Below are 23155 nucleotides of genomic sequence, written 5' to 3' on the forward strand. Positions count from 1 at the left end.
TTTTTTTTTAGTAGAGATGGGGTTTCACCGTGTTAGCCGGGATGGTCTCGATCTCCTGACCTCGTGATCCGCCCGTCTCGGCCTCCCAAAGTGCTAGGATTACAGGCTTGAGCCACCGCCCCCGGCCTAAAAGAAAATCTTTTTATGTCTCTTCTGGGGCTAATACTTCACTGTGAAATCAGTGAGAAAAACACTTTACGTTTTGATAAGACATAACTGAGGAACTCGGGAGTAGGTGGCTGTTATAAGTGTTTCACATTTGAAGATCGAAAGATCTACAAATAGATTATGTGTATTTATACACTATTTCACACAACTTGCTTTTTAAAAACTTCATGTGATTTTTAAAAAATGGCCACATAGCACTGAACTGTACAACTAAAAATGGTGAAGATGGTAAATATTATATGTATTTTGCCACAATAAAACCAATTTTTTTTTTTAATGGCCACAAATTCTTATGCTTCTTCCACTATGAGGTGGGGGGCTATGCCTCCTCCCCTTGATTCTGGGTGGGCTTTGACTATTTCAACTGAGTATGGCAGAAGTTCTGCTTTACTTTATATTTAGTGATTTAGAGTTTTGCATCATTTTAGCCAGGCACACTGGCTCATGCCTGTAATCCCAGGGCTTTGGGAGGCCAAGGTGGGGTGGATCACTTCAGGTCTGGAGTTCGAAATCAGCCTGGCCAACATGGTGAAACCCTGTCTCTACTGAAGATACAAAACTTAGCTGGGTGTGGTGGTGCATGCCTGTAATCCCAGCTACTTGGGAGGTTGAGGCAGGAGAATTACTTGAACCTGGAGGTTGCAGTGAGCCAAGATCACGGCACTGCATTCCAGCCTGGGTGACAGAATGAGACTCCGTCTAAAAATAAATAAAGTTGTGCCTCATTTTATATATAAGTGTTCTTTGCAACCACCATACATCTTTTTGTTTTCTTTTTTATTTTTCTTCTGGAGTCTCACTTTGTTGCCCAGGCTGTAGTGCAATGGTGCAATCTTGGCTCACTGCAACTCCACCTCCCAGGTTCAAGTCATTCTCCTGCCTCAGCCTCTGAGTAGCTGGGATTATAGGTGTGCCACCACGTCCGGCTAATTTTACATTTTTAATAGAGATGGAGTTTCACCATGTTGGCCAGGCTGGTCTCAAACTCCTGACCTCCAGTTATCCATCCACCTGGGCCTCCCAAAGTGCTGAGATCACAGGTGTGAGCCACCATGACCGGCCAACGTTATTTCACTGTTCAATTACAATATACATTGGGGTGAAAGAAAATTGAATGTGGATAGGCAGTCTAATTTTTTTTTTTTTAATGATACATGAACGTATCCAATATTGAATTTACAGGCATCAAAAAAATCAGGTTATATTCTGCAAACTGTTGGTGGCATGTTAAATGTTTTGTTTTAGTGGTATTTGGAAGACTGGTTACGGTTTCTGGATGGGCTAAGAACATGTTTTCCTCATTTAAACATAGGCTAGGCATGGTGGCTCACGTCTGTAATCCCAGCACTTTGGGAGGCTGAGGCAGGCAGATCGCTTGAACTCAGGAGTTCAAAACAAGTCTCGGCAACGTAGTGAAATGCCACTTCTACCAAAATATAAAAATTAGCCAGGCATGGTGGTGTGTTTGTAATCCCAGCTACTTGGGATGCTGAGGCACAAGAATCACTTGAACCCAGAAGGCGGAGGTTGCAGTGAGCTGAGGTTTTGCCACTGTACTCCAGCTTGGGTGAAGGAGATTGTCTCAAAAATAAATAAATAAATACATAATATGTAAATAAATAAAAATAAAATCATAGCTACTCAGGAGGCTGAGCTGGGAGGACTGCTTGAGCTCAGGAGTTCAAGGCCAGCTTGGGCAACATAGTTAGACCCCGTCTCCATTAAGTCAATCAATCAAGGAAGGTACTTCCATTATTTAAATTTTGTCTTCCAACACATTTTAGGGGGGCTAATAAAGGATCCCTGTCTGTCCAGAAACTGTTATACAGAAGGACTAAGTACTTCCTCATTCTGTATATGGCCACATGCAGTTAGCCCATTTGCTTCTTTAAAAACACTTTTTTCTTTGTAGAGATGAGGTCTTATTATGTTGTCCAGACTGGTTTCAAACTCCTGGCCTCAAGTGATCCTTTCACCCTGGCCTCCCAAAGTCCTAGGGTATCAGGTGTGAGCCATCATGCCAGGCCTGCATTCCCCTCCTGATGAGTACTTTGGTTGTTTCCAATCTTTTCCTTTAGGAATAATGGCATGGTGAATCATTTACAAGTGTGTGTTCCTAGAAGTGGAATAGTTGGGTCAAAAGGTAAGCATATTTGTAATTTTGGAGAGATTGTCAAATTGTCCTCCAAAGAACTTATACAAATTTACATTCCCAACAAGATATGAGAATAAATGTTCTGGTAATTTTGTCCACAGTTATCAAACTTTAATTTTTGCCATTCTGACAAGTAAAAAATTGAATCTAGGTAGCCTTAATTTGCATTTTTATTAGCATTAAGGAGGTTTAATTTCTTTTCACATGTTCCAAAGCCCTTTGGGTCATGCACAGTGGTTCACATCTCTAATCCCAGCAACTCAGGAAGATCGCCTGAGGCCAGGAGTTTGAGACCAGCCTGGGCAGCATACCACAATCCTACCCATACAAAAAATAAAAATAAAAATAATTGGCTGAGTGTGGTGACATGCACCTGTATGGTCCCAGCTACTCAAGAGGCTGAGACAACAGGATTGCTTGAGCTTAGGAGTTTGAGGCTGCAGTGAGCTATGATTGCTTCACTGCACTCCAGCCTAGGTGACAGAGCAAGACTGTATCTCTAGTGGGGAGAAAAAAAGTCCTTTGTATTTTTTTCTATGGTGTATTTATTTGCATTATTATTATTTTTCTTTCGAGATAGGGTTTCACTGTCACCCAGGCTGGAGTGCAGTGGAACAATCTTGGCTCACTGCAATCTCTGCCTCCTGGCCTCAAGCGATCCTCCCACTTCAGCCTCCCAAGTAGCTGTGATTTCAGGTGCACACCACCATGCCTGGTCAATTTCTTTTTTTTTTTTAGTTTTTAGTAGAGACAAGGTTTCACTATGTTGCCCAGTCTGGTCTCAAACTCCTGGGCTTAAGCAGTCCACTAGCTTAGTCCTCCCTAAGTGCTGGGATTACAGGTATGAGCCACCACGCCCAGCCCAGCTATTTTTTTTTTTTTTTTGACATGGAGTCTCACTCTGTTGCCTAGGATAAAGTGCAATGGCTTGATCTCAGCTCGCTGAAGCATCCACCTCCTGGGTTCAAGTGATTCTCCTGCCTCAGCCTCCCAAGTGGTTGGGATTACAGGTGACCGCTACCACACCCGGCTATTTTTTGTATTTTTAGTAGAGACGGGGTTTCACCATGTTGGCCAGACTGGTATCGAACTCCTGACCTCAGGTAATCCCAAAGTGTTGGGATTACAGGAGTGAGCCACCATGCCCGGCCAGCCCAACCATTCTTATTTGTTATGATATGATCTTTAGAAGTCTAAGACCTATGTAAATAGTTATTGGACTATGTTTTAAATATAGGTCAAATGTCATTAAAATATTGCAAATTATTTGCATTTTTAAACATTTTATTGTTGAGAAACATTTGTTATAACACCTTCAAAGTATAAAATAATTTTATTATTGAAACTGCAATTTTAAAACTTGCAATTAGCTAAATAGAAGCCTATATAATCAAAATAACTAGCATTTTTGGCACTCAGGGGTACTGTGCTAGATTGCTAGATGCATTTTTTTTTTAAAGATAGAGTCTTGCCCTGTCACCTAGGCTGGAGTGCAATGGCATGATCTCTGCTCACTGCAACCTCTGCCTCCTGGGTTCAAGTGATTCTTCCACCTCAGCCCCTTGGGAAGCTGGGATTACAGGCATGAGCCACCATGCCTGGCTAATTTTTTGTATTTTTAGGAGAGATGGGGTTTCACCATGTTAGCCAGGATAGTCTCGATCTCCAGACCTCATGATCTGCCCACCATGGCCTCCCAAAGTGCTGGGATTATAGGTGTGAGCCACAATACCTGGCCTAGATGCTTTATACGAACTGATTCAAACCTCCTGCCACTAGAAGGTACTTTTACTGCCCTCAGTTTGAGGAAATTAAGATGGTGAGAAATTGGGCCAGGCAAGGTGGCTCATGCCTGTTATACCAGCACTTAGGGAGGCCAAGGTGGGAGGATTACTTGAGGCCTAGAGTTCAAGACCAGCCTGGGCAAGAAAGCAAGACCTTGTCTCTACAAAAAAAATCAAAAATCAGGAAGGCATGGTGGTATGTGCCTGTAGCCCCAGATACTCAGGAGGCTGAAACGGGAGGATCCCTTAAGCACAGGGATTCAGGGTTGCAGTGAGCTATGGTCATAACACTACACTCCAGCCTGGGTGACAGAGCAAGACCATCCTGTTTCTCTCTGTGGGAAATTAAATAACTTGTTCATGCCCACACAGCTAGTAAATGACAGAACCAGAACTAAAATCCAGACTTATTTTACTTCGAAACCTGTGTTTAATCATGTTTCACTGAGTTTTTTTGAAATTTTTTTTTCAACTGGCAAAATAAAGGCAAACTAATTCCAGTAATATCAAATTCACTTAATTTATTCACAAGTATGGCAAAAGACTACAAAGGCAACATAACAGGTGTAATTAACACTTCTATGTGCTAGTTTTTTGCTCCACATGCCTTTCTAGGCCACAGGCTGCAGTGCTGGGCATTTACAGCTGCAGACCACTCCTCCCAGACTTCTAGCCAGGTGGCTTCCAGTTTGGTTCTGCTATTTCTTGGCACTGGTATAAGAATTAGAAGCTTGAAGACAGTGCAGCAATGTTTCTTCTTTTGGTGGTGGGCTTGGCAGCTTGGGCAGTGGCAGTGCAAGTTGTCAGCAGCACTGGTGAAGAGACTCCTGGGCTTCTGAGCACTGCAGTGGCCGCAGCAGCTCCGACAGCTCAGTGGCAAATGTGGGCTCGGGACTCCAAGCCAGGGGCAGAAGCAGCTCCTGATCTGTGGCTGCGAAGTCCTCATTCCCCTTTGTCTGGCTCCCCCTTCTACCTCCCTTCTGTTCTTTCAGTCTTTTGAAGAACTTTATAGCCAATCCCAGGCATGAAATTCTTCTCCGCTTGGCCTATCTAGAGTGGCTGTTATTTTTCTGACTGGCTACTGACTGATACACTCTGCCACTAAAATTATACCAATATTTTCTTAGAATAACACTAAAAAGACTGATATTACTTTTTTATATGGAAGATACAGGCTACAAGCACTCAATTTTCTTGAGGGAGAGAGCTATTTTTGCACTTTGTTTCCTTCATATACGGTGCAAAAAGTTGATAGTCTCTATAAATTGCACAGGTAACTGGCAATGAAAAGACTTATTAATTCAGGACATGAGTTCTTTATGGAGCAATTATGCTCATATTAAGTGTTTTATTTATTACATGTGGGGTAATGTTAAGACAAATAGCTATAATACAGAGATTCTACAATTTAAAAACTGTAATAAATATGGTCCATTAATAGCAGATTACAAAATTCTTGTCCTTCTTGAAGAAAAGGTTCAATGATTTACTATAACCCACTAAGAAACATCTAAATGGGAAGAAACACAGAAGTGATTTTTATAAGTCACTTAGTTTTTCAAATTGAAAATGGTCAAATAAACTACAGAACTTAAGACTTAAGTGAAATGATACAAATCTATACATAAAACTATTTGGCATTTTAGATGAGAGAAACAGATTTTAAAGACCACAAATTCGTCTCTTGAATCAATACTCTCCCTTTCTGGAAAAAAAAGTAATCTTATGCCATTGAGCACAACCAACTGGAGGTAAACCCTGTAAGTTATTAATCGGAGGTAACAAAATGCAGGCTTATTCTAATACGCCTGATCTGGACCAAAGGAAGAAAAAAGCCTCTATACCTAGGTTTACTAAAGCTACCAAAATAGTCCAATCTGAAAAATAGCAAATAAAAAATAAAGCTGCCAAAATATGATCAAAGTAAAAATTTTACCTGGTACTTAAGTTCAAAATAGGAGTAAAAATAAATTATGTGTACATTTTACATACAAAAAATTTGGAAGAATGTACAGCAAAATGTTAACAGTGACCCTGTCTGGGTAGTGAGATTTTGGAGATCAGTTTAGTATTTTTTTTTTTTTTGGCTCCTTCATATTTCTCCTTTTTCTTTTCCTTCCTTTTTGTTTTCTTGAGATGAGTTTTGCTCTTGTCGGCTAGGCTGGGGTGCAGTGGCATGACCTCGGCTCACTGCAACCACCGTCTCCCGGACTCAAGCAATTCTCCTGCCTCAGTCTCCCGAGTAGCTGGGATTACTGGCAGGTGCTACCACGCCTCGCTAATTTTTTTTTTTTTTTTTGAGGCGGAGTCTCGCTCTGTCGCCCGGACTGGAGTGCAGTGGCCGGATCTCAGCTCACTGCAAGCTCCGCCTTCCGGGTTTACGCCATTCTCCTGCCTCAGCCTCCCAAGTAGCTGGGACCATAGGCGCCCGCCACCTCGCCCGGCTAGTTTTTGTATTTTTTGAGATCTCCTGACCTCGTGATCCACCCGTCTCAGCCTCCCAAAGTGCTGGGATTATAGGCTTGAGCCACCGCGGCCTAATTTTTGTATTTTTAGTAGAGACGGGGTTTCACCATGTTGGCCAGGCTGGTGTTGAACTCCTGGCTTCAGGTAATCTGCCCGCCTCAGCCTCCCAAAGTGCTGGGATTACATGTGTGAGCCACCGTGCCTAGTCATACTTCTTTTTTTCTGCAGTGAACATATGTTTTAGATAATTAAAGAATAATAATTAATTTAAAAAGCAATTAATACCCAAGCATGACAGTAATCAACACCTTTAGAATTCAGTTTTTCACCTGCTTCAATATTAAAAACACTACCTTATGAAGAATGGTAATGTTGGAAAGCACCTGAGAGACCAGGGAGTCCAAATCTGAAGACTAAGCACACACTAGGCTTTGCTGCCCAGTGGCAGGGCTGAGATTAGAACTGTGGCCTCTTGATTTCTAGTTTAGAGCACACAAAGTAAAATATAAAAATTACAGTTACACATAAAAATACATTTATCTCCAGAATACTAGAAAAGGTTGGTCAATTTTAAGGCCCTCGGAATATAAACAATGTCAAGTTAGAACCTAAGAACTCTCCATCAGCTTTACCTTCAGAATTTCACAGGGAGCGGCTTCTGAAGGCACAGGTTTCCCGCAGTGCTTTGAATATTCAGTTATCAAGACTGAAGCTTCATCTAAACTACAAAATCAAAAAGAAAAAGAAGTGTTAGGCCAGGCACAGTGCCTTGTACCTATAATCCCGGCACTCAGGGAAGCCAAGATGTGCAGATGGCTTGGGTCCAGGAGTTGGAGACCAGCCTGGGCAACATGGCAAAGCCCTGTCTCTACAAAAAAATATAAAATTAGCCAGGTATGGTGTCACACACTTGTAGTCCCAGCTACTCTGGAGGCTGAGGTGGGAGGATCGCTTGAACCCAGGAGGTTGAGGCAGCAATGAGCCATGTTTGTGCCACTGCACTCCAGTCTGACTGACAAAGCAAGACCCTATCTCAAAAAGAAAAGAAAAAGAGGCGTTGAAGTCAAAATTAAAAGTAAAGACCAATCTCTAAATTTAATGTTTTATTTGGGAAAAAAGAATTCCAATTTGGGGCATATAAATAGACTGGGTAGTCTCTGGATTGTCCAAAGAAACAAAGAGAAGGTTAGAGATTTTATGAAAAAGAGACATGTTACATATTGTTCTTTTTCTGTGTGTGTGAGACGGAGTTTCACTTTGTTGCACAGGCTGGAGTGCAATGGTGCAATCTCTGCTCACTGCAACCTCCACCTCCTGGGTTCAAGCGATTCTCCTGCCTCAGCCTCCTGAGCAACTGGGATTACAGGCATGCGCCACCACACTCAGCTAACTTTTTGTATTTTTACCAGAGACAAGTTTCATCATGTTGGCCAGGCTAGTCTTGAACTTCTAACCTCAGGTGATCCACCCGCCTTGGCCTCCCAAAGTGCTGGGATTACAGGCTTAAGCCACTGCGCCCGGCCAGAATTACGTTTTTGGAGCCATGTTTTGTACTCTGAGTGCTTTTCCCCGGGCCGCTATGTATTTGGGTATCACAAGAATGACCTAACTCATGTAATCAACTTCACAGAGGGCATGAGGAAACTTTTGGAGATAGTATGTTCACTCTCTTGATTGTGGTGATGGCTTCATAGGTATACACATGTCAAAATTTACTAAACTGCAGACTTCAAATATGTCCAGCTTATTCTATGTATCAATTATAACTCAAAAAATACTTGCTCAAAAATGACAATATCTAATTATGGCTGGATCACAAGAGATAAACAAGCAGATGGAAATCCATGGAGTGGAAACGAGAAAGACCGACCTCTCAAGCGCCAGCACGGCTAGACCACATGCAGGGATGGATATGGTGTGTACTGCAGTCTTGAACTTCCCTTTCTTTAGCGTCAGCCCATTTCTTCCTTCTCCCATTCAGTTTCCATATCCACCCCCAGCTCTATCCCAAGAAGATTATTGTTTCTAAACTTGTGGGTGCTAGACAATTAGATAACCAAGTTTAACAAAAAGGATGTTACATAAAGTCATTAATGTTCTGAGCAAGTATCTAAGACATAAAATTGTAATGCAGGATTTAGAACAGGGCTATGAGACATTCGATTTGGGGATTCAGATGACCTGTTTAATTGTCAGATTCTAAGAGGTCACGTTCCAAGAAATTGGGTTATTAAATGATTAACTTTTGGATATGTGCAGTAATGAGAGAGATAATATTTTGAGCTTTTAATTACAACCAAATAGCTCTACAGTTGACATTTTCCTCCAACATAAAGATAGATTTTTTTTTTTTGAAGCAGAGTTTCACTCTTCTTGCCCAGGCTAGAGTGCAATGGCGTGATATCGGCTCACTGCAACCTCTGCCTCCAGGGTTCAAGTGATTCTTCTGCTTTAGCCTCCCGAGTGGCTGGGATTACAGGCATGCGCCACCATGCCCAGCTAATTTTGTATTTTTAGTAGAGACACAGTTTCTCTATGTCCACGCCCAGCTTTCAAAGATAGATTTTAAGGAAATTCCACAGTAAGTTGCTTTTTGAAAAACTTACCTTAAGTCATTTGCCAAGTAGCTTACTAGTTCAGTGATATTGTTGGTATTCATCACATGCATCTTCAACATTTGAAAGTATTTGGTCTTTGCCAAAATCCCAAACTCCTTCTTACTGATGATACTATTCAGAATCAGACTTCTAATCTATAGAATGACACGTATCATTAAGATCAGACTTCTTATCTATTAGAATCAGACTTCTAATCTATAGAATGACAGGTATCAAGCCTTTATTCACTATCAAAACACTGTTACAATCAGAAGTCCAATTAGCACTGCATTATGACTGCGCCTCCTTTTTGAGAGGGTAAAAAGGGAAAGGAGGCAGGCCAGGCGCGGTGGCTCAAGCCTGTAATACCAGCACTTTGGGAGGCCGAGACGGGCGGATCACGAGGTCGGGAGATGGAGACCATCCTGGCTAACATGGTGAAACCCCGTCTCTACTAAAAAATACAAAAAACTAGCCGGGCGAGGTGGCAGGCGCCTGTAGTCCCAGCTACTCGGGAGGCTGAGGCAGGAGAATGGCGTGAACTCGGGAGGCGGAGCTTGCAGTGAGCTGAGATCCGGCCACTGCACTCCAGCCCGGGCGACAGAGCGAGACTCCAAAAAAAAAAAAAAAAAAAAAAGGGAAAGGAGGCCTGTCAGCATCAGTCAATAAATAAAGTAATTGTTGTTTTGCTCTTTGAGACTTTTTATGAGGAAGAAGATCTGTTTTCAATTAAAAGCACTTAAGGCTACAAATTTTCCATGGAGCACAGCAGTCAACAAGACCCTCAGGGTCCCTGCCTTTTAAAAAATTTACTGAGGTTTTAATAGAAGCAAAATAATTCTATACATAAACAGCTAGACATAGCAGTTTTCAGCTTAATCTTGGTTTGGGAAAATGAAATGAAATCGCCTCTTACTTGATGTGAAAATCCTGCTAGCTGGCCTGTGTTCATATGCTCTTCCAATTGCTTTAAAATAACCTGAGGGTCACACGAACCCAGAAAATTCTAGAGAAAAATCAAAGCAGAATTAATAGAAAAGTGTTATTACTTATTCCAACAGCAAGAGCTGTTGATCAGGTATTTTGTCGTTCTAAGTGCCAAAATAAATATATTTAAATACTGAAACACAGAACGGCATCAAGGAATGAGTGTATGAATGATGGAAAGAGGAGAAAAAATCAAAGACAAGAACAGGTGGCTTTAAAAAATGTAATTAATAGACCAAATGACAAATAAAAAAAATGCACGTTAAGCTGGACGCAGTGGCTCATGCCTATAATCCCAACACTTTGGGAGGCCAAGGCCACTGGATTGCCTCAGGTCAGGAGTTCGAGACCTGCCTGGCCAACATGGCAAAACCCGGTCTCTGCTAAAAATACAAAAGTTAGCCGGGCGTGGTGGCGGGAGCCCATAATGTCAGCTACTTGGGAGTCACTTGAATCCGGGAGGCAGGTTGCAGTGAGCTGAGATTGCGCCACTGCACTCCAGCCTGGGTGACAGAGACTCTCTTAAAAAAAAAAAAAAAAGCATGAATGCATGCATGTTCATTTATGTAGATCTCTACCTACTGGTATGTCTACCTACAGGGAAGATAACAGATAAATGTAAAACATTACAAAATGCTTTGTTCTACTTGTTCTCTATTATAAAGGAAATGAGAGTTATTTTTAAAAGTTCTGTCCCCAAAATGCTCGTGGCTCCCTCTGATGGGCACCCACACATAAAATCTGACTCTCCCCTTCTTTTATCTCCCACATTCAATTGCTAAGTCAGCTGCCTTCCTTGTAGCCTTCTCATCTTGTTCAAGTTCATTACCAGACCCTACCGTGGGTACTTAACCCTCAAGCCTTCCCTGCCTATGCACAAGGCTGATATGAAGAGATCAAGTGGGGTAAAATTCTACTCAAATGCAACAGCTTCCCAAGAGTTTCCCTTCTTGTCTTCTCCTCTGACCAAGTCTACATGGGTTAATGGGTTATTCTTTCTAAAATACTTCCTTCATCATTTCAGTTTGCTGTTCTAAAATAATCACTTGTTTCCCCACTGATAGACAATAAGGCCTAAACCCCTTGTAAGACATCTCTCAGCTGGACTTTAATCTATCTTTGAGTCTTACCTCCCACTAAGTCCCCATACAAGCTTCACACATATCTGATGTATGCATGCTTTACAGGTTTGCTGAAACGAAAATGCGACCTTTTGCAAGGGACATGCAAGATGAGACCTTCTATTTCCTTGGCAGCCCAGAGGAATCATGTGCACCATACCTGAATTTGCTGGTGTCTTTTCTCTGAGTGGGGCATGAGCATCAGACAAGCTAATGCAAAAGCCGGAAGTTCTAACTGGATATATTGCCTGGCGACTCCAATCAGGTCAAGATCATCTGAGACTGGACATCTTTAAGAGGGCACATTAATTAGTTAATAATCTGTCAGATTCACTAGATTATATTGGCCTTTCTAGCTTTCCATAGTCATCTACCTGTCCAGGCTTTCAATAATTTTAAACACTAAAGTGCTGGTGCATGACATATGCTTAGGAATGAGTAACATGAGTCTTTGACGGCATTTTACACGGAATAAAAGAATCTACCCACGGGAACACGGACTACTGTTTGCTATACCATGATTATGTCTGAAAGCCTACAGATGCCTAAAGATAGGCTTCTAAATTCTCAGAAGACTCAAAAACTTTTTTTTTTCTTTTTTTGAGAAACTATCTAGCTCTGTCACCCAGGCTGGACGTGATCTTAGTTCACTGCGACCAGCACCTCCTGGGTTCAAGCGATTCCTCCTCCTCAGCTTCCTGAGTAGCTGGGATTGTAGGCATGCGCCACCACGCCCAGCTCATTTTTGTATTTTTAGTAGAGATGGGGTTTCACCATGTTAGTCAGGCTGATCTCAAACTCCTGGCCTCAAGTGATCCACTCGCCTCAGACTCCCAAAGTGCTGGGGTTACAGGTGTGAGCCGCCGCACCCAGCCAGAAGACTCAAAATCTATGCGACAACGCTGTACGATTTAGGGTAGTCACCAAAAGTACTCTATGCTCATATAAACAGTAGGTACTCAATTTAGAGAATGCTCAGTTTACTAGTCACACAACACATGGGACGTAGACATTGTAAAAATAATCGAGATATTTTGGTATAAAAACAAGTGTTGCTGGGTGCGGTGGCTTACACCTGTAATCCCAGCAATTTCAGAGGCCGTCTCTACTAAAACTACAAAAATTAGCCGGGTGTGGTGGTGCGTGGTGTGTGCCTGTAATCCCAACACTTTGGAAATCCTGTCTCTACTAAAAATACAAAAATCAGCCAGGCGTGGTGGCACGTGCCTGTAATCCCAGCTACTCAGGAGGCTGAGGCAGGAGAATCGCTTGAATCTGGGAGGTGGAGGTTGCAGTGAGCCGAGATTGTGCCATTGCACTCCAGCCTGGGCGACAGAGCAAGACTCTGTCTCACAAAAACAAAACAAAAACAAGTGTTATGCTTAACTTCCTAACAAAAAGGAATTACTCATAAGAGATATCTATTAGAAAGGAACCTTATAAGCAACAAACTTTTTTTTTTTTGGTAGAACAAATATTTTACTTACTCGAGGACAGCGATGAGACTCTCAGAACAATCTGACAACTGATCAGGACTTAAAGGACAAGAAGCTGAAGATAAAAAAAAACCAACCATGATATACACACACTCAACTATAAAATGCTGTAGTGAATGTTTCAGAGGAGAGCGAAATACCTGAAAGCAGTGGTATCTGTATCACACGCTGCCACGCTTTACTGAAGTAGGGAACCTGTGAAAACAAGTCCATGTTTGGGATATTCATGTTAAGGATATTACAAACTCTCTTTAATTTGCAGTCTAGGCCGGGTACAGTGGCTCACACCTATAATCCCAGCACTTTGAAAGGCTGAAGCAGGTGAATCACTTGAGGTCAGGCGTTCGAAACCAGCCTGGCCAACATGGCAAAACCCCGTCTCTACTAAAAACACAAAAATTAGCCAGGCATGGTTGTGCATGCTTGTAATCCCAGCTACTCGGGAGGCTGAGACACAAGAATCGCTTGAACCTGGGAGGTGGAGGTTGCAGTGAGCTGAGATCACACCATTGCACTCCAGCCTGGGCAACAGAGTGAAACTCCATCTCCAAAAAGATATTATGAACTCTTTTTAAATTGCAGCCTAATTGTTCTGAAATTAGATAATGGTGATGGCTGTACAATTTTATGAATATACCAGAATCTACTTGATTGTATACTTTCAAAAGGACGAATTTTACAAGTGAATTGTATCTCAACAAAAAAATTAGATAGATCACTATGTGCTGATATGAAACACTCTCCAGAGGCCACTGTTAAATGGTCACAAAACTGTACATTTATAGTTTATATTCCAGATGACTAAAATCATAATCTCCCTGTTTGAGATGATTAAGGTTCTAGCATAATGTTCTTCATTAACTGTATCTTTCAGGATCTCATTATACAATCCTGGCTGATTCATTATTGTTCCATTTGGCAAAAAGTCAGAACCCAACTCAGAAAAGAAAATTAATCCTTAGCTGGTTATGTGCCAGGGCCACAGGAAAGGAGGAAGGGGACAAGAGAAAGAATTTCAAGAAGGTGAATAAGGAAAGAACACTGGCCAGGCGCGGTGGCTCACACCTGTAATCCCAGTACTTTGGGAGGCCAAGGCAGGAGGATTGTTTGAGCTCAGGAGTTGCAAGACCAGCCTAGGCAACACGGCAAGACCCCCATCTCTATATATTCAAAGAAAAAAAGAGGAAAGAAAACGTAAACTTCCATCAATAAAGGAGTGGTTAAATAACTTCGGGTATATTTTACTACATATTATGGAGAATAATCAAGCATTAAAAATAAAATACCTCAAAAGGCTAAACACAGAGTTACTGTAAGACCCAACAAGCCCACTCCTAGGTATACACTCAAGAGAAATGAAAATATGTTCAATTAACAATGGAACATTATTTGGCAAAAAAGAGGAATGAAGTGGGTGGGCGCAATGGCTCATGCTTGTAATCCCAGCACTTTGGGAGGCCAAGGCGGGCAGATCACAAGGTCAGAAGATTGAGTCTGCAGTGAAACCCCAGTCTCTACTAAAAACACAAAAAATGAGCTGGGTGTGGTGGCGGGCACCTGTAGTCCCAGCTACTCGGGACTGAGGCAGGAGAATGGCATGAACCCAGGAGGCGGAGCTTGTAGTGAGCCGAGATCATGCCACTGCACTCCAGCCTGGGCGACAGAGCCAGACCCCTTCTCAAAAAAAAAAAGAGGAATGAAGTTCTGATCCATGCTACAATGTGGATGAACCTTAAAACATGATGCTAAGTGAAAGAAGCCGGACAGGAAATCCCACATAGTGTGGGACTCCGTTGATACAAAATGTCCAGAATAGGCAAATCCATGGACAGAAAGTAGATTAGTGGTCACTGGGGGCTGGAGGGAGTGGGGAATGGGGAATGATTGCTAATGGATATGAATTTTCTTTTTGGCGTGAGGAAAATATTCTGGAATTAGATAACGGTGAGGCCGTACAACTTTGTGCATATACCAAAAACTACTTCATTGTGTTCTTTAAAAGGATAAATTTTACATGTGAACTGTATCTCAATAAAACAATTAGATCTACAAGTGCTGATATGGAACTACCTCCAGAGACCATTGTTATGTGAAAACAACACTTTTAGAATGTGATTGCATTTATGTGTGCAAAAATGTATATATACACTGTAGATATGCACACACGCACACGTGCCTGTAAAACAGGAAATCTCGGCCAGGTATGTTGGCTCACGCCTGTAATCCCAGCACTTTGGGAGGCCAAAGCGGGTGGATCACGAGGTCAGGAGACAGAGACCATACTGGCTAACGCGGTGAAATACCGTCTCTACTAAAAATACAAAAAATTAGCTGGGTGTGGTGGCAGGCACCTGTAGTCTGAGCTACTCAGGAGGCTGAGGCAGGAGAATGGCGTGAACCCAGGAGGTGGAGCTTGCAGTGAGCTGAGATGGCGCCACTGCACTCCAGCCTGGGCGACAGAGCGAGACTCCGGCTCAAACAAAACAAAACAGGAAATCTCTAGAATACATAGGACATTGTAAGCAGTCGTTCCCTTAGGAAGATAATTATGAAGGGAAATAGTAAGGGGGAATTTTCATGTTTTACTCAGCATATTTCTATATTGTCCTAATTTATTAAACAGAATAAATTATATATTTCTACATAATATATATTTTGCTTATATGGGTACACAACTTATGTGAAATGTAGAAAAGATGAACAAGCCAGGGTATCTGATGTGAAAGATCTTCAAAGTCTGTGAGGGGCAGCCCAACATGTAATGAAAATTAATTATATGGTGACAAAAGTCAGAGTGGAGCCAAAATGTCTTGAGAGCATAAATAAAGGTGTGACTTGTGAGGCCTAGAAAACTCAAGAAAGTGGTATCTTCAGGAGGTGATGTGAGCTGAGTATTAACGGGTCCAGGCACAACTTTAATCATCCTACAGCTGATCAGTTCTGTTTCTTCTTCCTTTATTTTAGGGAAAGGATCTAGCTCTGTTGCCCAGGCTGGAGCTGGAGTGCGATGGTGCAATCATGGCTCACTGCAGCCTCAAACTCCTGGGCTCAAGTGATCCTTCCGCCTTGGCCTCCCAAAGCTTTGGGGTTACAGGAGTGAGCCACTGAGTGAGCTCAGTTCTGTTTTTTACGAAGGAGCTGACTGCTTAATCCAGTGTCCCCAGCAGTCACAAGGCCAGAAAGTATAAAGACTAAATCCAATAAAATTTATTTTAAAAAACCACATACCTGCCATAAAGAATGGATACTGGAAATGGCTTTTAAAACTTTCCTTAGATAAGGAATCTGTAAAATATTAAAAATAAAGAAGTTCTAAAGACCACCAAAATGGAAAATTTCAATGTGAAATATCGCATCTTAAAGTTCCAGAAAAAGTACTGGTAAAACTTTATCTTCCATGATAACTGCCAGAGAAGTTCACTTACAAGTTCATAAATATCAAAAAAGGCTAGGGAACCTTCCATTTGTTTCCAGTGAAATTTATGTCATTTTGGATTTTACATTCTCTGGCCTAACACCAAGTTCTTTAAGTCTGGCATGAACTCAGTGAGAGTGACTGCGTTTTCAGCATAAATCTGTTCCATAACAAGTATCAATCCAAAATGTTTAGGGGATGCTGTGCAAAATATTTCAGATATATTCAGTCCAGGGTATTGAGTCTTACCATATTGAAGCCCAGAAGCTTTTGCAAGAGTCCATTCCAAAGCTGCAGGTCATAGATTTTGTATTCTAAACACAGCTCAGTCACCAATCTTACTGCCTGAAGCCAAAAAAAGAAAAAAATCATGCTGCTCCAACAAACCAGTAAATCAAGCCATCTTTGGAAAAGTAGGGCAGCTTAATACAAAATATGCTGCTTTTTTTTTTTTTTTTTTTTTTTTTTTTGAGATGGAGTCTCACTCTGTTGCCCAGGCTGGAGTGCAGTGGCATGATCTTAGCTCGCCGCAACCTCTACCTCCTGGGTTCAAGCAATTCTCCTGCCTTAGCTTCCTGAGCAGCTGGGATTACAGGTGGCTGTCATCACGCCTGGCTAATTTTTATATTTTTAGTAGAGACGGGGTTTCACCATGTTGGCCAGGCTGGTCTTGAACTCCTGACCTGAGGTGATCCACCCGCCTTGGTCTCCCAGATTACTGGGATTACAGGCATGAGCCACTGCACCCAGCCACAAAATGTGCTTTTAATCTGTGAATGTCTATTGAAGGCCCCCATCTTTCTAATGAAAGAAACGACAAAAAAGAGATTCTTTTTCTTGCTCTCATGGACTCAAGACACCACCTCAGACATCTCCCCCTTTCTTTCTTCTATTGAAAAAGTTTGCCTGTTGGACCAAAAAACCTTCCTGCCCCAGCCTCCACTGCCTCAGAGGCTAAATTCCCATAGGAACTAAGAAGAAGATAAACAATATCCTCTCTCTACCGGACAGTCTCCTCTCCCTGTACAGATAAGGATAAGCCGTGGAAGGGATTGTAGAAGTGCTCTCGCTGCTTGGCAGGGATGACTTTAACTGGTGGACCTTAAGGCAAAAGAGGTAAAAGGACCTTCCACATTGCCCTATCCATCCACACGCTGGGACAGGAGAGTAGAAAGGTCTCAGAGCAGTAGAGTTGTTCAGGGATAAAGACTGTTCCGGTCGGGCGCGGTGGCTCACGCCTATAATCCCAGCATTTTGGGAGGCCCAGGTGGGTGGATCACCTTAGATCAGGAGTTTGAGACCAGCCTGGCCAATATGGTGAAACCTCATCTCTACTAAAAATACAAAAATTAGCCAGGTGTGGTGGGCAGGTGCCTATAATCCCATCTACTTGGGAGGCTGAGGCTTGAACCCAGGAGACAGAGGCTGCAGTGAGCTGAGATCACTCCACTATACTCCAGCCTTGGCAACAGTGCAAAACTCCGTCTCAAAAAAAGAAAAAAAAAAGGACTGTTCCTGGTTTTCTCTTTCAGGATTCTAAGTAAGGGCAGGGAATTGGGAATGCGGCAGTGAGGTGTACCTACCACGGACTCGTGGCTGTGGTTTTTCCACAGGCCCTTGATCATTCCTTCTTTAGGACTGTTGCAAAATAATTCGTATGTGATGGGGATATTCAAAGTCTCAAATGATGCCAGAAAAGTTATACATTTCAGATAAGATCTGGAAAACAGAAATGTTTCTAAGAATCATTCTCATAGGTCACATTTACATTTAAAATAAAAACTACCATATGGAAATATTAGGCCAGTTTGTTTTAAATGTCCATTTTGGACTTCTAAATATATTCTCTGAATATATAGTAACATTAGATAGATAGAAATCAATTTGAACAAGATAAACAAAATACTCAGTTTCTAAATGCCTCCAAGAAACGATGGAAACAAGATGTTCTCAAAGCCCTATTTTCCGTTTGCCAAAATGTCAAGGATATTCAAGGCAACAGAACTGTATTCACACAGCTACTCTACTACGCTCTTCTGAATTCAGGGCTTAAAAGGTACAGCTCCAAAAAATGATCTGTTTCCTATTTATTAGCACAATTTAAACATTTCTACTTACTTCACTTCTTCAATGGGTTTTTTAAAGAGTGATTCTATAGGTTCCTTGTCAGCCAAATAGAAGAGACACTGAAGAGCTCGAGTTCTATGGGCAAAAGTTAACTGATGCATACCTAATGTCTGCAAAACCAAAAGAGGTTTGGAGAGTTGAACACCTGCACGCTGTAGCTGGGTAAAGAAGTTTCAACATAGGCAACAAAAACAACGTCATTATTTTAAAATGTAAAGTCAATCTCTGCAGTTATGGAATGCACTGTAACAGTGGTTCTTAACATGTGGCCCATGGACCCCTGGAGGAGCATTCCTGAGACTCCTTCAGGAGGGAAAGGGTCAAAGCTGTTTTCATGACACTAAGATGTTATTTGCCTTTACACTGTGTTGATATTTGCACTAACTGTGCAAAAGCAATGGTGGGTGAAATTGCAGGCAGAATGGAGGCAGGGCCCCCAAGTGTTGTTGTAGCCCTTGTATTTGCAGGCATGCTCTGGCAGTATTGAAAACCAAAGACATGGCCGGGCACAGTGGCTCACGCCTGTAATTCCAGCACTTTGGGAGGCCAAGATGGGTGTATCATGAGGTCAGGAGTTCAAGACCAGCCTGATCAACATGGTGAAACCCCCATCTCTACTAAAAATACAAAACTTAGCCAGGTGTGGTGGCACGTGCCTGTAATCCCAGCTACTCAGGAGGCTGAGGCAGGAGAATCACTTGAACCCGGAGGTAGAGGTTGCAGTGAGCCGAGATCGCACTGTTGCACTACTCCAACCTGGGTGACAGAGTGAGACTCTGTCTCAAAAAACAAAACAAAACAAAACAAAACAAACAAAAAAACAAAGACAAATTTCACTTAAGAATATTCTTGATGGGCTGGGTGTAGTGGCTCACGCCTGTAATCCCAGTACTTTGGGAGTCCGAGGTGGGTGGATCACCTGAGGTCAGGAGTTCAAGACCAGCCAGGTCAACATGGTGAAACCCTGTCTCTACTAAAAATACAAAAATTAGACAGGCGTGGTGGCATGTGCCTGTAATCCCAGCTACTCAGGAGGCTGAGACAAGAAAATCATTTGAACCCAGGAGGCGGAGGTTGTGGTGAGCGAAGATTGTGCCACTGCTCTCCGACCTGGGCAACAGAGCAAGACTCCATCTCAAAAAAAAAAAAATGTTTTTGATGAAGCAGTAAAAATTAATTTTACTAAACCTCAACTTTTGGATCCACAGTTGGTCCCCAGTTTCTGTGGGTTCTGTATTCATGGAATCAACCAACAGTGTATCAAAAATATTCAAGAAAAAAAAAAATTCCACAAAGTTCTTAAAACCAAACATGAATTTGCTGCATGCCAAGTACTACACTGAATCCATGGGGATGAAGTGATTTGCAGGCATTGCGTTATATGTAACCTAGAGATGATTTAAGGTACATAGGAGGATGTGTGTAGGTGACATGCAAATACGACAACATTTTATATAAGAGACTTGAGCGTCCTCAGATTTTGGTATCCTTGCGGGTCCTGGAACCAGTCCTCCCACAGATACGGAGGGATTACTGTATATCATACTAATGTGAATTCCCATTTGAACACATGCTAATACTAATTAATGGGAAGTACACATAAGGCAGACTGCAAGGAAAAGCATGGACACAGCTGAGCTGTGAGCTGCACTAGCCACCTTTCATGGAATACCATTTTTAGGTCATAAGTCTTTACATGCAGAGAAAATAAGGGGTGGCTTTTTCCTTTTTGTCATGGGACTTTAAAATCAGCACCTCAGACTTCCTTTTCTTCCTTTTCTCTGAGAATCATTTGCCTGCTACTGGCTCCACCCCCTTCTCCTCTCTCTGCTCCACTTGCCTCAGAGGACATTTCTACAGGCAAGAACCTGAAGCTACAGGTCATGTTGCCATTAGGGGAAATTGCAAGTTCAATCTAGCTAGAATTTAGTGGGCAGAAGGGGTGGTCTGACCAGAGCACGCAGTCGGATTAGGACATGGTGGAGACTTGTTCGTGGCCAGTTTGTTTGGCTCCTGGCTTCAGGAATGTGGACTGACCAGGGAGTTAACCACTGTGAATGCAGACAGCCAGTGGAAACTGTCAATAGGTGCACCATTCAGCATGCTAAGCAGATGTTGCAGAGGAGCATGGTGCAAAACACAATGCTTGCTTGCTTAGGAGATTAGACAGACTTAGAATACATATGTATGTGAGCATTATGTGAATCATCTGTTAATGCAATCAAGCATGGTAAATAAACAGGAAAAATGTTAAGCTGAGATGCACCGAAGAGTTTGGATTAAGTTTCTAGAGCTTACGGTTGTAGTTGATGTTGCAAATACAAATAGCATTCTTGCACTATAATCAATTGGACGAGACTGGAGGAGATACTGCACTCTGGAAAAAAATTTTTAATTAGTTATTTTTTAATTTAGTGATGGATTACCAAAACAACAGACTTATCATCCATGGAACGGTCATTAAACAATTCAAAGGCAGATCAGAAGGATAATGGGTCAATGACATTGGTGCTTCCCCCTTTAAAGAATGCTTAATCTTTTCTTGAGTTCTTTCATTGCTAAAGATGATAATACATGCTACAGATGCCAGGCTTCAGCCTCCTCATCTATAGAATAGCCAGTCAATCTCTGGTCCCTTAAATTCTATTTAAGAAATTAATACAAACCGTAGCAGTAAAGTCTCTTGAATGCTACACATGGGAAATTCTGTGTTTGGTATGCAGGACCTTGTTAGCGGCCCATTTCAACCTCCAGACCCAGGGCAGGCTGGCCCGTCTCTGGGAAGGGAGGATGAATCAGGCCAGCTGGAGGAGGGGTGGGGCAGAGCTTTTAGTAGAAAAAGGAGCACGTTATGAATTTTGCATTAAGTAGCCTTTTGGGATTTCCTTTTTCTCTCCTCTCTTTAAATCGTTTCCCTCCAAGACTTTCCATGTGGCTAGTTCAGGTAGACATACCAGGAGCTACTTCTTGTTTGAACAAAGGTGGCCCTTCTCTTAAAAGACTAAATGAGGCCAAGGTGGGGGTTCAGAGGGAAAGAGGGCATGGTATGGGTGGTTAAGATAGCTCTGCTTGCTCCAAACCAGAAGGAATCCATTTCTTGGGGTTGTCTTTCCATGTCTTTTCTATCAGCTCTCCAAGGCTGAGGTTGGACACAGGGCCTCCCAGGCCACTTGGCCTACTTTTGGTTTAGGCTAGAAAGACAAAAAGCTGGCTGGCATGTGAGCCACCATGCTTCCTTATCCATGCCTGTGCCAGGCATCATTAATGGATTGCCACATTCATTCTGACTTGGGCCCAGATAAGAGTCTTCTCAAGAATATAAGCCATGACCAATCAGATCTAGCACATTAGATAAAATCAATGTGCCTTTCTAGGTCTCAGTCACAGGTTAGAAGAGCAAAAAGCATCTAGTGGCCTATATCTGAACCAATCCAGTTTAGCATGGTAAGAGAACATAAAGAGGTCTGGGGCCAAAGTCCTAGCTAAGAAAGAGGTTTCCTTTGCTTGAGAGGCACCTTCCAGTTAAAGGTGTGCTAGGAACCCTCGCCCTCGTAGGAGTTCAGAAATTCTAGATCTTGGCTGGCTCTAATGTTTTCCACTGGAGAGACTCCTAGCCATGTGTTATTAGTGAACTGATTCATCTCATAGACTCTAACTCGAGTTTTATCAAGAAAGCCCTTCAAAAAAATCAACTGCTGAAAAATGTACTGGTAAAATTTCTATTTTGCATCATGATATAGATGAATATAAGTAAACGAAAAGAGTACCTTCGTAGGGCTTCATCTTCTTGAAGTTCAAATAATTCTGATGGTTTCTTTGAAAAGGTAGGAAAAAAAGGTCAAAAACCAAAAAGTTTATGACTAAACAAACATCTCTCTGAAAATCTATTAGATAAAAAAAACCTAATATACAAGATTATGTTTACATAGAAAAATTACAACATAAATGATTACTTTTCTATGAAAAGATTTCTGCTTGAATGATGGGTCTACTCACATCTGCTCACTCAACAAATATTCACTGAGCACTTACTATATGATAGGCACAATTCAAAGTATATGGATTGCCTGAGTAAATAAAGCAAATGATCCTGTCCTCCTGGAGCTTATGTGCCTTGGATTTTTATTTTGATTTATTTTTATTTTTGGAGACAGGGTCTAGCTCTGTCACTCAGGCCAGAGTACAATGGCACAACCAAGGCTCATTGCAGCCTCAACCTCCTGTGCTCAAGCAATCCTCTTGCCTCAGCCTCCGAAGTAGCTGGGACCACAGGTGCACACCATGGCACTTGGCTAATTTTTACAATTTTTGTAGAGATGGGGGTCTTGCTATGTTGCTCAGGCTGGTCTCAAAGCCCTGGCCTCAAACAATCCTCCTACCTCGGCCTCCCAAAGTGCTGAGGTTACAGTTATGAGCTACCTTGCCCAGCCCCATATTATATAATTTTTAAAAGGAAAAGACTCCATGAATTTTAAATGAACCATTTGTTAATTCAGTATATATCTATTGGGATTTACAAAGTACTGTGCTAGGTGCTATGTATACATGCAGTTTCTGGCCTCAAGGAACTTTCAGTGTGTACCTTGAACTTACATATAAGTTAAAACATCTGTAAAGGCTGGTTTCTAAAAGTTAACCACATATTCTGCGTGGCCAAGATATGTTTCTAACTCCTGTTTCCACTGAAGCACAGTCCATGCTCTTGGTAAATACTTTAAAAATCGTTGTTGTGGCCGGGCGCAGTTGCTCAAGCCTGTAATCCCAGCACTTTGGGAGGCCGAGACGGGCGGATCACGAGGTCAGGAGATCAAGACCATCCTGGCTAACACGGTGAAACCC

The 23155-nt window shown here is 42.1% G+C and overlaps 2 protein-coding genes across 3 annotated transcripts in view; one reads left to right on the top strand and one right to left on the bottom strand.

Annotated features, from left to right (window-relative positions):
* HCAR1 (hydroxycarboxylic acid receptor 1) overlaps nucleotides 1-11772 on the top strand; it is a 119135-nt gene extending 107363 nt beyond the window's left edge. The window contains exon 5 of the mRNA XM_011948481.1: nucleotides 11345-11772. The gene's annotated coding sequence lies outside the window, so the exon portion shown is untranslated. The remainder of the gene's footprint in view (nucleotides 1-11344) is intronic.
* Nucleotides 5424-23155, bottom strand: part of KNTC1 (kinetochore associated 1) — a 111812-nt gene continuing 94080 nt past the window's right edge. For both annotated transcript variants that reach the window (XM_011948478.1, XM_011948479.1), the window contains 13 exons: nucleotides 22084-22130; nucleotides 20615-20693; nucleotides 18308-18426; nucleotides 17773-17908; nucleotides 16439-16534; nucleotides 16003-16059; nucleotides 12915-12969; nucleotides 12766-12829; nucleotides 11439-11568; nucleotides 10087-10176; nucleotides 9180-9325; nucleotides 7206-7296; nucleotides 5424-5617 (listed from right to left, as the gene is read on the bottom strand). In XM_011948478.1, the coding sequence (XP_011803868.1) occupies nucleotides 5597-5617; nucleotides 7206-7296; nucleotides 9180-9325; nucleotides 10087-10176; nucleotides 11439-11568; nucleotides 12766-12829; nucleotides 12915-12969; nucleotides 16003-16059; nucleotides 16439-16534; nucleotides 17773-17908; nucleotides 18308-18426; nucleotides 20615-20693; nucleotides 22084-22130 (1131 nt within the window). In that variant the 3' untranslated portion in view covers nucleotides 5424-5596. The remainder of the gene's footprint in view (nucleotides 5618-7205; nucleotides 7297-9179; nucleotides 9326-10086; nucleotides 10177-11438; nucleotides 11569-12765; nucleotides 12830-12914; nucleotides 12970-16002; nucleotides 16060-16438; nucleotides 16535-17772; nucleotides 17909-18307; nucleotides 18427-20614; nucleotides 20694-22083; nucleotides 22131-23155) is intronic.

This window comes from Colobus angolensis, unplaced genomic scaffold, assembly GCF_000951035.1.
Source record: "Colobus angolensis palliatus isolate OR3802 unplaced genomic scaffold, Cang.pa_1.0 Scaffold28, whole genome shotgun sequence".
NCBI lineage: Eukaryota > Metazoa > Chordata > Mammalia > Primates > Cercopithecidae > Colobus > Colobus angolensis.